This window comes from Spironucleus salmonicida, chromosome 2 (genome assembly GCF_000497125.1).
Source record: "Spironucleus salmonicida strain ATCC 50377 chromosome 2, whole genome shotgun sequence".
NCBI lineage: Eukaryota > Fornicata > Diplomonadida > Hexamitidae > Spironucleus > Spironucleus salmonicida.
In genome coordinates this window covers 1,091,151-1,106,826 of record NC_090597.1, presented here as the reverse complement: position 1 = coordinate 1,106,826, position 15,676 = coordinate 1,091,151, and the positions used below count along the sequence as shown (strand labels likewise).

General features: G+C 30.4%; 1 protein-coding gene across 1 annotated transcript; it reads right to left on the bottom strand. All coding sequences in view use genetic code 6, as the record gives it.

Moving 5' to 3' along the window:
* Positions 1–1,858: 1,858 nt before the first annotated feature.
* On the bottom strand, positions 1,859–4,804 carry SS50377_21769 (Cysteine-rich membrane protein 2; the record flags this gene model as incomplete). The annotated part of the gene is made up of 1 exon (XM_067905664.1): positions 1,859–4,804. The coding sequence occupies one exon, from the start codon at positions 4,802–4,804 to the stop codon at positions 1,859–1,861; it is 2,946 nt and encodes a 981-aa protein (XP_067766981.1).
* Positions 4,805–15,676: the final 10,872 nt, after the last annotated feature.

The window sequence follows — 15,676 nt, the reverse complement described above, 5'->3', positions numbered from 1 at the left end:
TTATATTTAACTTAATAACTGGATATGTAAATATTATAGTAGACTACATTCAGTCGTACAACAAAATTTACCTTGCAAAACTTATAGGATTGGACAAGATCTTAAACACAAAATATAATTATAAAGAATAAATATATTTAATAAGTAATTTAATGATTGGATAATTTTTCTTAAGACTGGATTTACTTGAATTCTCTGATTACTAATTTAATTTTACTCTCAAAGCTTAATTTGCTAATAATTTATTGACCGCGTGTTAGTTACTTACCTAATTTTATATGATACACACTGTAAATCTTCCATAAAAATAAGTACCACTCAAATTAGTTCATTCAATTATATAGAAAAATGAGTACCATAAATTATATGTTAATTTTATTCATAAAAATGGGTAATATATATTTATTAATTAGATAAGCTATTATTATTTATCTAACCTTTTCTCAATAATTATTTTCGTCACTTTATATACTTTAATAATCTTATTAATTTTCTATAATATTGCTAAGTAAATTAAATAAAAAGTTTACAGCAAACTGTTACATTGTTAAATATATATTAAGATATTGTAGTTGTAATAAATGTTAAAAGAGATAGTTTTATAACCGATTTTAAAATACACGGGTATGAAGATTAAGACACTAAATATCTATTAAATCAAGCAAAATTCTCCAAAATCTAGATAATAGCATAAGTCAACTATTACTTACAAGGAACTTCTAAAACAACCTATAGGAAGCATTATGAGTCCCATTAAAACTTAGAGATTAAAAGAGCACGATGATAACTAAATTTTAGATCATTTTATGCAAAAAATTGACAAAAAATACGAATATTAACGTGAAATACAGAACGAACTTTACTATGAAAAATCTAAAATAATTGACGAATAATTAAAATAATATTATTCTAATCTGACTCGCTGTGATTTTTTCGCAGATTTAGATTTAATAGAATGATTTAGATTTCAGATATCAAAGCTATCTATACGCTTTAAATTTATAAAAGTGAATTGTTAGGGTTTATACGTCTACTAATCAGTAATTAATAATATTGCTGTGTATTTTAATTTATATTGTATAAGTTATTTTAAAATACATATATAAATATGTTACTTAGTTCTTGCAACATCATTACTTATACTTTTTTTTACAAATCGGATGTGAAATGAAGGTTTTGCATAAAACAACTATACACTATAATTATTATGCAAATTCTTGTTTAAATTTGGTTTCGACTTCTAAAATATAGCTTACTCAAAATAGTAATGGTAAAATACCTTAGAGGCTTTAAGAATTTGTACTGTGTATTTTGACATTCAGTAAGTTTACAAATAATATGTATATATATATGAAAAATGGGGTTAATACATATTAAACTTAACTGTTGCTTTATAGTTAAAATTTTAATCGTTAATTATTAATCAAATTGGATAGTAGTTATTTTAGAAAAATCTATTCTTATTTATATGGAATATTTGCTCATAATTTAGTAGCAGCGTATCATTTATTAAAATTGACCTACGGTTAGCGAAGCAGTTTCAGCCTTAACTGCCGCTGTGCAATTTATACAATACCAAGTAACTCAGTTCCATCACTAAATTTACTATTTTGTCCATGAATTGATCAATATCAACCATCAATAAAAGAGCAGAATATAACTAATCTGTCATTCGATATATTGCACCTCCTAAAATTTTTACTTCCATCTGCACTTTAATTTGATACAGCATACTAGGAATTATGTTCAGTTCTGCAATACTCAGCTGGTCTAGAATACCGTTAATCCGTTGAAACTGCGCAAATTTAAGATCAACCTCTGAACTCAAGGGTGAGTAATAGTGAATTTTTAAATTGTATCATTGCATAGCAGCATCGGATCTGCTCGAGGTAGACGAAGCTTTGGACTTTTTCATGTACCAGAAGACACCGCCACCGATAGCAGCGACTACCACAATAACTGCGATGACTATACCTGCAATGGCACCTCCAGAGATTTTGTTGCTAGATTTTTCGGCTTCAGGTTATAAAAGTATACAAAATTCGCCTATAGGCGTACTAACTAGGTCTTTGCACGAACTGCAAACAGAATTCTCAAAATTGTACGCAACAAGGCAGCTGCCACAAGCTTATGGCGTTGACTTATCGCACTCAAAGCAGTTTATCGCGGCACCGCACTTGCAACCAGTAATTTGGCCTTCAGCACCGCAATCAACCGCCTTTCCATCAACACAGGCTTAGTTCTCATTTAAGGGGTTGCATTTTGCTTCACAGGTCTGATTTATGCTCATTACATAAGTTGTAGTGCACTCAGTGCACGTGTTGGCGTCTTTCTCACATTTGGAACATTTTTCGCCGCATTTAACGCATTTTTAACCATCCATGAAGTAGCCGTCGGCGCAAAGATTGCAGGCACCGTCAGTACCAGCCTTGTAACCGGCAATGCACGACCCGCATTTGCTGGCATCGGTAGAATCGCACGTGGCGCAGTTGACCAGCTCACCGCATTTGCACTGGGTTTCCATGTTTTCCGTGCAGGCAGTACAAACATTTGTATTCAAGATATTGCCATTTTTGCATTCTGTGCATACCGTTGAGTCCATTGCGCAAGCTGCGCAGTTTTCAGTGCAAGCTACGCAGGTGTTCAAGTCTTTGATTCCGAATTCAGGGAGGCAGGTTTTGCAGGTTGTGACGGCCCCCTCGCACGTTGCGCAGTTGCTGGTGCAGTCCTTGCAGGTGGTGTCGCATATTTGGCTGGAGCTGCAGTCGGCATTGGTAGAGCAGTTTTTGATGCACGCGTTTCCGTTTAGAGCTGAGCTATTATCACACTATGTGCAGACATCAGAGTCCGCACCACATTCCACGCAGTTCGCAGAGCACTTTTCGCATTTTTAGTCTTTGATCCCAGAACCTGCTGGGCAGCTCGTGCAGGCGGTCGCAGAAATCTCACAATTTTCGCAATTCGCGTCGCAGGCTTCGCAGGTTTTAGCTCCTTCTATACCGCTCTCGAAGAACTTGGCCTTGCATTTCGAGCAAGGAGTATCTGCAGAAAAGTCATAGTTACCGTTGCAGGTGGCGCAAGATTTCATGTTATCAGTAGCGCAGGTTGCGCAGTTGACTGCGGTACCGCACGCGCAAGCAATCAGTTAATTATCTTAACATGCCGTGCAGACATTATCAGAAATGAAATTGCCATTCGCGCAGACGGCGCATTTTGTCATATCAGTTGCGCACATCGAGCAGTTAGTAGCGGAGCCACAGGTGCAATTCATGGTTTCTCCTGAAACGCAGGCGGAACAGGTAGTGGCAGTTAAAGAATTACCGTTTGTGCAGGTTTAGCAGGCGCTGTCCGCACTTCCTGTGCAGGTTGCGCATTTCGCGTCGCATTTTGTGCAGGTTTTTGGGGTATCAGAGTTCTTAAAATACCCTGTATTGCATTCTGAGCAAGGAGGAACAGTATGAAAATCATATTCACCGTTACAGGTAGCGCAGGATGCCATATCATCGGCGCAGGTTGCGCAGTTAACTGCAGTACCACATACGCAAGGGGTGGGTTGATTATCTTAGCATCTCGTGCAGATATTCTCACCCATGAAATTACCATTAGCGCATACTCCGCATTTTGTCTTATCAATAGAATTGCAAGTAGAGCAGTTAGTAGCGCTGCCACAGGTGCAATTACTGGTATCTCCTGAAATGCAGGTAGTACAGGTGTTTTCGCCCAAGATATGACCATCTTTGCATTCTGTGCACACCGTTGAGTCCATTGCGCAAGCTGCGCAGTTTTCAGTGCAAGCTACGCAGGTGTTCAAGTCTTTGATTCCGAATTCAGGGAGGCAGGTTTTGCAGGTTGTGACGGCCCCCTCGCACGTTGCGCAGTTGCTGGTGCAGTCCTTGCAGGTGGTGTCGCATATTTGGCTGGAGCTGCAGTCGGCATTGGTAGAGCAGTTTTTGATGCACGCGTTTCCGTTTAGAGCTGAGCTATTATCACACTATGTGCAGACATCAGAGTCCGCACCACATTCCACGCAGTTCGCAGAGCACTTTTCGCATTTTTAGTCTTTGATCCCAGAACCTGCTGGGCAGCTCGTGCAGGCGGTCGCAGAAATCTCACAATTTTCGCAATTCGCGTCGCAGGCTTCGCAGGTTTTAGCTCCTTCTATACCGCTCTCGAAGAACTTGGCCTTGCATTTCGAGCAAGGAGTATCTGCAGAAAAGTCATAGTTACCGTTGCAGGTGGCGCAAGATTTCATGTTATCAGTAGCGCAGGTTGCGCAGTTGACTGCGGTACCGCACGCGCAAGCAATCAGTTAATTATCTTAACATGCCGTGCAGACATTATCAGAAATGAAATTGCCATTCGCGCAGACGGCGCATTTTGTCATATCAGTTGCGCACATCGAGCAGTTAGTAGCGGAGCCACAGGTGCAATTCATGGTTTCTCCTGAAACGCAGGCGGAACAGGTAGTGGCAGTTAAAGAATTACCGTTTGTGCAGGTTTAGCAGGCGCTGTCCGCACTTCCTGTGCAGGTTGCGCATTTCGCGTCGCAGGCGGTGCAAGTGGTAGGAGGAGTTTCACCTGAAGGGAAAAATGCATCTTTGCACTCTGTGCATACGTTATTAACTGGCTCCTTGAAACCACTGATGCAGCTTGTGCAGGTGGTAGCAGCAGTTTCACAATTTTCGCATGGGGAAGCGCAGGCAGTACAAGTATAGGTCGTATCTGAACCATCACTAACCGCGACAAGACAGAAGAATTTTGCGTCACAGGTTGTTAAATCTTCAGCAGTACACGAGTTCGACATTTTTATAGAAGTAGAGTAAACTGATAATAATGAATACTGAAGCATAGAATAAAGTATTTAGTTTCTTTTACAATATAAATAAAAATATATAATTATATGGATTCAGAATATATATTAATCAATTTGTATAAAACTTGTATAATGGCGGAAAATATAATTTATAGGATAATATAAAAGTTAATATCTGTCATTTTTTTTGCAAAATAATCTATGATATATTGCCATCAGGTAAGTAAAATTGGGGAAGAACAACCATAGTTAGTAGTCCCTTCCGCCCGTAGATTTCTACAGTATTGAGAAATCAAAATTTCAAAAAAAATCAAATCAGTAAAAAACCAGTGCTCAATCAAATGGTCCGCTCCTCGCCCCAATTTCTAAAGATATCGAGGGTATGGATGGGCCGCCCCGGTGCAGGATTTTTCAGTTGAATTCCAGATTAGTTTTACCAAATAAAATCATCAAAATAGAATATAAAAATTTAAAAAAACAAAAATTCCAAAAATAGAATATAAATACACATAATTTATTTCAATTATCCCCAAAAATGGAAAGGATATAATCCCCAATAAATTGAATTCAAAAAAGATATTTGTTTAATATATGAAAAAATGGGATTAAATTACGACAAGATCTTAACAGAAAATATAAATGCAGTAAAGATAACTCTTTAGATCCAACATTTTTCAAATATGAAGTAAAAACAATATAAATTATAACTTTATCATCCTGAAATTCTGAATTAAAAATAAATAGAATAGCAAAAGATGATTTATCAATCTATCAAGTTAAAAAATTAAAATAATAAATCAACTAAATCAAATCGATTTAAACAGAATAACACATCAATAATATTAATTTGGATAAATACAAGGAATTCGAAAGATCATTCAAACATATGAATATTTTATAAAACGAAATAAATAACGCAAATCTAAAAATACTAAACAATAATTATAAATTTAATTAACATGTTATTTCAAAAGAATGGCGTGATAAATAATTTAATTTACTAGTAGCATAAATAGAGTAATTTAAATAAATAATTAAAAATATGAATGATAGGGTTTAAGGATCCATTTCCGAAGACAGAATTAAATAATTACAAAATATAATTACCAAAATTAAATAATAGTAATCGACAGTTAATATTAAATAGTTATAAATAAATTATGATGCATTTAATATACTTATCGTTAATTTTGATGAAAGAATCAATGCCAATTTTATGATTAACTAAATGAGGTTACTACACATTGAAGCAGTACAATAGTTTATCCTTGAATTTGATAAAAATAAATCGTTCACAATTCATACAGATAACCCGTCGATAGGATAATAGGAAAACATAAACGTAAATATGAATTAATTAATTTTCACAAAGATATACTACAGTAGTAAGTGACCCGTAGATAAAGTATGATTTCGTCATCTCCAATTTTACAAAAGGGAAGTCATGATTATGGTAGCAGCGCGTACATTAAAAGGATTTGAATGTTTTGAAACTGAAGTTGACAAGAGGCACACTTTTACTCTGTAGTATTTACTACTAGTATTATCTTATAAAATGTGGAACTGTTCGATTAACTACTTCAATTATGGTTACGCTCTCATTTTACCATTTATAATATAATAATTAATTGATCCTCGTCTATGTATTTATAAACCGGTTATAATAATTGTGTTGTTTATTTTTAATGAGTCTGCAGTATCTTAGTAATATTAATATTATACTTTATCTAGTACTTATATTAAACCATACTCTTGTTTAATTTACTTCCTATGTGTAACTATTGTTGAATTCCTTTCCTATTCTTAAACATGCTTAAGATCTGCTTTCTCAGTAACTATTACAATATATTTAACTTTATACTTCCCACCAGGACTTAAAAAATGAATTACAAATCGATGCAAGATCTTTTCTAAAATAATATGATGTATTACCCCTTCTTTCTTATATAACGTTATCTCTTGTTAAGCATTTGCTGTCTTCTAATACTTTAGCAATGTAAGGATCTTATTTATAAATAATACCTTTCTTATCGAATCCTACTGATACTTAATATTACACATAAGAATTCTTATGATGTTTTACTATTACATGTGTAACCCATAATTTGCTGAGCATTTCTTTTGTGTATAAAATTATTTAGTATTCCTCCTCCTAGCTTTATAATATATTAACTAAATTTTATACTCTACGCTCATGCAATACTTACTCCTATTATTTTTACTTTTTAAGAACGTCTAATTCCTCCAAAGTATTTATAATAATTCGCCATCTCCTTTCGAATAGCTTCATAATTGTTTTCCTCTAGGTATTTTTATTATTATTCTATACTGTCTTTATTAGGACTAAACTCTTTGCCATATTCAAGTAAGAAGTCCATAATAGTTGTTATAAAAGGCTGTCTTGTGGGTAACCTGTCAAGATTAAGTTAATTAGAAGTTTTACAACTTTTGAACAGTGTAATACAAACTTCTCATTATTTAAGTTAACGCCATGATCGTTCGCTTAAATTCTAGCTAGTAATGTTTCGCTAACTGTGCCACTTTAGTAAAAGAGGGTCGTCGAATCGTAATATTTTATAAAATTAACAATGTAGCATTCCCGGATAGAAAAGCTAATAGTACTAGAAGCAGTCTAATAAAGTTAAGTTTACTCTTATAAATTAATATAAATTATAGCTGATTTATAAAAGCAGTTACTAAGTATTCTTTCTAAGCGATTCTATGTTTCCTATTAGTTTAATGGATGGTAGGTTAAACCTGTTTCTGCTTGTACTTTCTTAGTAGTTATTTTGAATTTAGGAATTATTTTACCTTACACTCTTCCGGTTTGTGCATTAACTGAATGACAGATTGCAAAACAGTTCTACGTTTAATATAACACTTATTATTCTATACTCTTCGTGCAATTCTTCATATATATTTTTAATGAACATCTACAGAAATGAGTTTATAAATATAATTCTTCATAAATCAAATTAAATAGCTTGTTAAGTATCTAATATTATTAGTAGTATGCAATACGTACTAAAAGCAAAGACTTGTTAAAGTCATTTTCAAAATATACAATCCTTTTAGAGCCGTGTTGCTCCCGTAAAAGGCTTGAATGTTTTAAAAATAACTTTCCCAAGATTTATACCTTTAGTAAGTATTATATAATACTGCCAGTTCTATCCCATAGAATCAAAAGTAGAATTGGTCTCTCTTAAGTTTTGAAAAATAGTGATCAACTCTTAAACTTAAAAAAAAGTTTTAAAAACAGTTTCAGATTCCACATCACGTAAACATTTTAGTTACTATCTAAAATAGATTCTGAACTAACTTAATAAGATCTTTTCGTTTATTGTTTTTCAAAAGTTTATTAATTAATTCTTATAAATAAATCTTACATAGTTTAGATGAAGTTGATTAGTTTTCTTACAAAATTGTATCTAAAATAATCATCGTGTTGTACAGTCTAATGTCATCCTATTTCTTGCCTTTAAAACAATACCCTGACAACGCTACAACTTATTCAACCATATCATACAACAGTCTGTGTGTTAGTTCTAAGGAAATGTATCTTGCTATTAGTATTTTATTATAGTATCCAAACTTAGCATTGTAACTATCCTCTTCAAACTTCAATAATGACGATTGCATGTTATTATAATTAGCTTGGCTGAAGTTTACTTTACCTGGAGGTTCAACATCAGAACTTTTTGGAAGTACTTCAATATACTTGATAACCTCTTTTGAATAGTCTTCTAAGCTATCTTACTTTTACAGAACCTATATCGCTTCTTTGTAAGTTGGTTTTGCTTCTTGATCTTTAACTATTGCTTATCGATCCATTTTTGTTTATTAAAAAAAGGTTTCTTTAAAATATACGTTATGATCTTTAAGAAGTGGAAGCCCAAAGGCGACCATAGTTATTTGGTTTTTATTTTTTTTTGCTTAAATCCTTTTGGATCAGAAATATAGTTCTCTTGAAGCTGGCTCAATAGCTTAAATAGTTTTCAATTGTTTTTCATCTAATAAATATTAGATTTGTTTATAGTATGTACCAAAATGACATGTTTCAATCTTGTTAATTATTATATACTTGCTATAGGCTTGCTTAGTGCTAAGGACATCAGGAGTATGATAATAGTTCTATTGTGCAAGTTCTTAAGGTAACACAGCTATTACTTGTTTATCTTTATTAAGCAATCTTATTTATTCAACTTTGTTATATACTTTATTACTTTCAAATTTCTGCTTAGTACTAGTTTCCTTAGTTATTTTTATGGGTTCATTGTTTACTATTACTTCGATGAATGCGAGATCGTCTCTTTTGTTTTCTTCAATCAGTAGTTTTATATTTATGAACTTTACCATTTCTTTGGTTAAAAAAATGAAGGTACTATCATTTAAATGTAGATAAAAATTAACAGATACTCACTTAACTTGCTTATCAAAGTTTATAAAGATCATTGGGTCTGGTTAAATAATTATATATAAAAAACTATATTTGAACTGTCCTCTCTTCGAATAGTCGTTTCCAAAATAGCCAATGGTTCTATTATACAATTCAATAAACTATTTTGATTTAAATTCTTAACTTCTTATCCTTCTAATGTCCTCAAAGATATCTTTTAGATGTTCTTCCTTGAGACCTTTCATTAACAAGAAAGCTGTAAACAACTATCTAAAAGATCCATACAGTATCTTAATAGAATGTAAACATTAAATGGTCGCCCAAATCCCAAGATGTATTCTTTAAATAATTAGTTTATAGAAATTAGATTCAGTTGTAGTTTGAAATACTGAACTCCCGCTCATGTCATCTAAGAATAAAACTATTTTTATCTTCGTATCCAATATTTATTATAACGCAATCCAATTTATTCATACAGCAACTACATATACTAATCCACATCATCACCTAAACAGTCTTTATATAAAACTAAACATTCTTACTACTATTGCTTTACCCACTCGAATTGTGAAAGTATGTTTTTGAAAACTTGAAAGAATATTTTTGATCTCCATTTTTTAATTTCTTTATCTTTTAAAGTAGTTAGTATTTATTCTTGTATTATCAGTGATAGATTTGTAATGGTTTTCATTTTCTATAATTCTTAGCATAACATTAATAGCTTTTATTTTGAATTTATTCCATTCAAATCAACAAATGGTATATTAATTCTATTGTCTTTGCCTTTTGATTTTTAATAAGTTTAATCACAATCTATAGTTGGACTTCAGAAGAACGTATGAGTTATAGCTCCATTATTTAAATGAGCATCATCTAAATTATACTTTGATAGTTTACTTTAATCTTAATATGCTTAATTTATTTTATTCATTGAATACGTTTTTCCTGTTCATGCTGAACCCATCAGTCCAAAATAACCATAACCGTAACTCATTATTTCATTTTTTTTAATTTCAAAAATTTAATTTCGTCTGATTGGATATTGTACTCCATGAGCGCTGAAGGCGTCCGGGAAGCTTTGCTTTCCATGCTGTTTTATTAATACAAAAAATGAGCGACTAAAGTAATTCGCTAAAGTGAATCGGAATCCAAAATGGATTACATGAATCACGCTTATACTTTATCATATCCAAAAGGCAATGTTGATATTTAATCAGGTCTTGAACTAAAGTCAAAAGCCTCTTTTATTACTATTATCTAATTACTTTATATCTTGTATGAGTATATATGTTATATATTTTATTATTTCTTATAAAGTTTAACTCCTGTTTCACTTTTGTCTCAGTGTTTGAGTCTTTCATTTAAATAATATCATCCTCATTAAATTATATTTAATCAAATAATATTGATTTATAAATATCGAATACATGAGCAAGCTTCCCTTCATCTGCTTCAATAATACCTGTTTTATCTAATGTGATACCATTTGATGTATATGCATATCTAACTCGGTCTGTGTATGCATATGGCTTTGCTCCTATACAAACCCATTCATTTGGACCAAGCTTCTATTCGCATTTGCAAGAGTATGTATTCTTGAAGGTTACTGAAGTTAGGTTTAGGAACTTTGATCTATCCAAAACACAATAAACTTAATCTGTATCAGCATATAAAACAACTCCTTTTAGTTCATCATTTACATATCTTATTAATGTGTTAAGCATAGTTCTTGCTACTGCTGTTGTCGTTCCTGCTAAGGATGCATTTGCTTAAGTTCTTTATGTCTATTATAATTCTTCTTCGTATGTATAAATATTCTTACTCATACCTTATCTAATAAATACAATTTTATAATCCCTATGTAACTCTTCATCATGCATGCCGAAAAGGAATTCACCTTTGGCAAATGACTCAGTTGGTCTTACAACATTCTGACCTATCTTACCATACGTTGCATTTAATAACAACTTATAAAAAATTTTTACTCCTTAATTTAGTTTGATTTATCTATATTCAAATTCATCTTTTTTATTTGATTGATGCTATACCATCTTTATAAATATAATCAAAGTCACAATCATTTGCTAATTGTTTTAGTACAGTTTCATCCTTATAATCATCTTCATCTGAGTTCAGTGTCTAGTTGAACATCTATGAATTAATGAAATCTCCTCCTTAATATTCGTTATCATTAAAACTTGATATTTAGTAAGTATGTGTCTCGTATATGTCTCCGAACTTATATCCTTCGTATAAAGCATTTATCAATTCAGTTTCATGCCAGAATCCTTTATGTATTATTTCATCTTCATTGTGGTTGCAACGTGTATGATTGTTTGCATCTAAACATTTCTATCCTGAACATGTACTAGAAAGTGGATATAGTAACTTACCGCAAATATTAGTTCCTAAAAATGGGTATTTTAATAATTATGGAGGAAGCATTTAATATTTGATTTAGATCAATCTTTTATGTTTATCACATCCTTATAAGAAGTACTACAGTCTTGTTTCAGCGTTAATGATTCTTGGAATCTATTTAACATACAACTTTAATTAACCAATATACTTATAATCTATTTTAAATTTGATTTAATTAATATTATACTTATCGTGTATCTTTGAATCATAAACAGTGTTCCCGTAATGCGTTTAAATAACCAAATCTCTTAATGACAAGTTTCAAAATACCATTGCAGATGGATGCAGTGATGTGAAATCAATTCCATACATCTTAAATTTCTTCTTGTTTATTTTCATGTGATCTGTAAAGCACTATGCTCTTCCTTCAGTCAAGATTGATCTGTTGGTTATGTCAAAACGTTTAGGTACTTCTATCTTTATATTGTTATCTTTTTCGAATTGTATACACTGCTTGTCAGTTACATGAAATATTTATTCAAAGCTGTTGGCTTCCATCTTACTATTTAAATATTAATTATTATTATTATAAGCTTCTAATCTTTATTGTTATAATATATGGTATTCATCTTTGCAACTTAGTTCTTTTAATCCATTATAAAAGGTACCATCTAACTCAAGACCATATTTCTTATTATCAGTCGTGAACACTCTATCAATGTTGTATCTTGATCCTTTGAATTATTAATTATACAAAATATTTGATATTTAATTAAAACCAGTATCTAATAATTTATTTGTTGATTAAATATCTTATTAAATTAATTGAGACAGCTTGTATTTACATTTAGATTTATTATGTTTTAAATCTTAGAATCCATTTTACAATTATGAAACACAATTATGAGTATATAAGTTTATGGCCATTGCTGGTGCTGTTAAATAATTAATGATGTTGACTTTTTATTCCTGAAGTGAGATTTCAATTTACTTCCTTATTGCTACAGCTAAAACGAAACAGTATTGAATGCAGTAGTTTATGTATTAAGTAATATAGTCAATATGACCATAATCAATTACATATTAATTAAACTCATCTTTTGATAAGTTATTGAAATGTTTTAACTAAAGGGTGTTTGAATCTACAAGTTGCTTTATAGCCATTAGTATACTTCCTCTATTAATAAATGAATCAGACATATTTTTAATTAGATATGTATATGACTGAGGTTATTTTCCTACAACAAGTCTCAAATCTAAGTCTTTATTTAATTTAGACAGTGGCATAGGAATGATTCTAAATGAATCTTTAAAATATATATTATCAATTTTAGTTGAAGTAGTTTGATATTATTAATTATACTATCAGTTTTATAGTTTTCAACTCCGTACTTTGATAATTCAGATAGTAATAAATAGTTATCGTACGCAGCTGCATTGTGACAGTAGAAATCGTATACTTTATATTTCATTGCTACAATTTTGATATGATCAATAATTTTAATTAGGAATTAATCATTTGATAGAGTAAAGTTACCATCTTGTATAAATGTAAGGTTGTTTTTATAAAAGAAGTCTTGTTAAGTATATTAATTCTTCGCTCTATCATATTTCATTATATACCAAGATACTAAAAACGGTATGTGTTGCATTGAAGCTTTATCTATTAATTCTTCTGGAACGTTTTCAAAGTAGCTTTCAATATCCCAAACTACGTATGACTTTTAATCTTTCTTAAGCAACCCCTTTTTAAAGTATAGCTCATCATGTTATAATTTTGCATAACATCTATTTGATCTACTATGAACTCTACCACAATTAACAAAAGGCGTAAATAATTAATAAATATCATTATATCTTTTTAAGCATTTAGTATTAGGTTCATGGTTTAATTTAATATTGCAATTCTCGCATTAATGATTCATATTATTTTAATCCAATTCATGTTTGTAACAACAGAGCTAACAATAATATTCTTGAACAACTGCTCCTACTAGAACACAGTTTTTACATTTGTTTTTACGGTATGTAAACAGTCTATGTTCATAAAAATAATTATAATCTTTGTAGAGTGGTTTGATAGTATTTACGTATTATTTATATTCCATAATTACATTGTAATGCCCTTTGTAATTCGCTGTTTTGTTTTGAACAAGTAATAAATCTTCTGTACGAGATGGTAAGATATCATTTTAATTTGCTAATGTTAATCTTAGTATATTTAATTCGAATACGCTTTCTGCTCTTTAAACTATTTCCTCCCCTGATAAATCATCTCCAACAATGCTTATAAATCCAAATAATAACTAAGTAAATAAATATAAGTTTTAACTTTTATTATTTATTGAATCGTTTCTCAGTTATGTTCCATGACTGAATGCATTTTTAGGAATCATGTATATTTAATTATTAATTTTTAAAGTATATTTACCATTAACAATAAGTTGTTTTTTTTAATGAATGCTGAAATTATTGCTGCATATAAATATTTTTCATCATTATTTCTAACAAAGAATATTGATCCTTTATAAAGATATTTTATTTATTTATCTTCTTCATATGCATTTCCTGAAATTTTGCGAAGTAAGCCTATTTAAAATCCGTAGTCATAAGTCGGATCCCATTCATTAAACATCTTATAGAATGTATCAAGTGTTTCAAACAGTTAATTAACTATTTTATCGATGTCAAGTCCTTAAACTTTTTAATTCCAATATTTGAAAATGATACTAACTCATTCTCATTTATTTACACACCGAAATACTTTATACTGCTTCTTATTATTTCAGTAAAGATTTCTTTTAAAATATTAGTCTCTTAATTTTAAAATAGTAACCTAAACGGTATAAGCTTACCATGTTGACCAATAAATTATATTTTTGTAAAAATAAATGAGTTCACATATCCGCTCATATTTATCTACTAACCTATCAAAGGTTGTTCTGTATAAATTTAGAATGTAGTATTCCTATCGAATTCCTTTAAAAATTATTCTATCGATTCAATACGAGGAAGCATCATCTATAGTAAGTTGAACTCTCCATTAATTCTTTCAGCAAAGGTAACATCTTCTACATTAAATTAATCATAGTCAATTACTTATTCATTGACCAAAGCATTTGAGTCTAATTAATTTTAGTAATTATGTCATTCAACTATCTAATTATTTTCTATGAGACAACTCCTTAAACCCTATCGTTTAGATTATTGATCATTTCATTATACTTTTCTGTTTTAGTTCTTAATAATTTAATCTATTTGTTTTTATATACAGATGAAATTTATTTTTCTAGTATGAGTGATATTTAATTATTGTTCTACTTTATTTAATCTTTTAAAATAGATATATGCTTGTAATCTTTTTAATATTTCTTGTATTAATCTATATCAATTTTATCTGATTGTTATTACGATCAGATCTTCCTTATCTTATTAATTTCTTGTTTTAATAGTTTAGTTTAAGAATCATTTAAATTATCCTTTGATATTTGAACTAGTTTATTTTTCAATAATTTAATATGATGAATATATAACTTGTATTACTATTATTTTTGGTAGTACTCTTAAAGAGATAACTCCCTCTTGACGTATTGTTATGTAACTTACTGCAGCTTTTGTAGAATACCCTTAATGTTTGATTATACAAGTGCTGTGTGGTTGTGTTCCATTTTATTAGACTAAAAAAAATGTTTTTAAAATAGCAAATTTATGCTTTTACTTTTTTGGTCTTATCTGATTAAAATGAATTCTATTTTAAACCATAGGCTGATCAATTCGAATCTGAGAGTAATGTTTTTTTAAGTTTAAGAGTTGATCACTATTTTTCAAAACTTAAGAGAGACCAATTCTACTTTTGATTCTATGGGATAGAACTGGCAGTATTATATAATACTTACTAAAGGTATAAATCTTGGGAAAGTTATTTTTAAAACATTCAAGCCTTTTACGGGAGCAACACGGCTCTAAAAGGATTGTATATTTTGAAAATGACTTTAACAAGTCTTTGCTTTTAGTACGTATTGCATACTACTAATAATATTAGATACTTAACAAGCTATTTAATTTGATTTATGAAGAATTATATTTATAAACTCATTTCTGTAGAT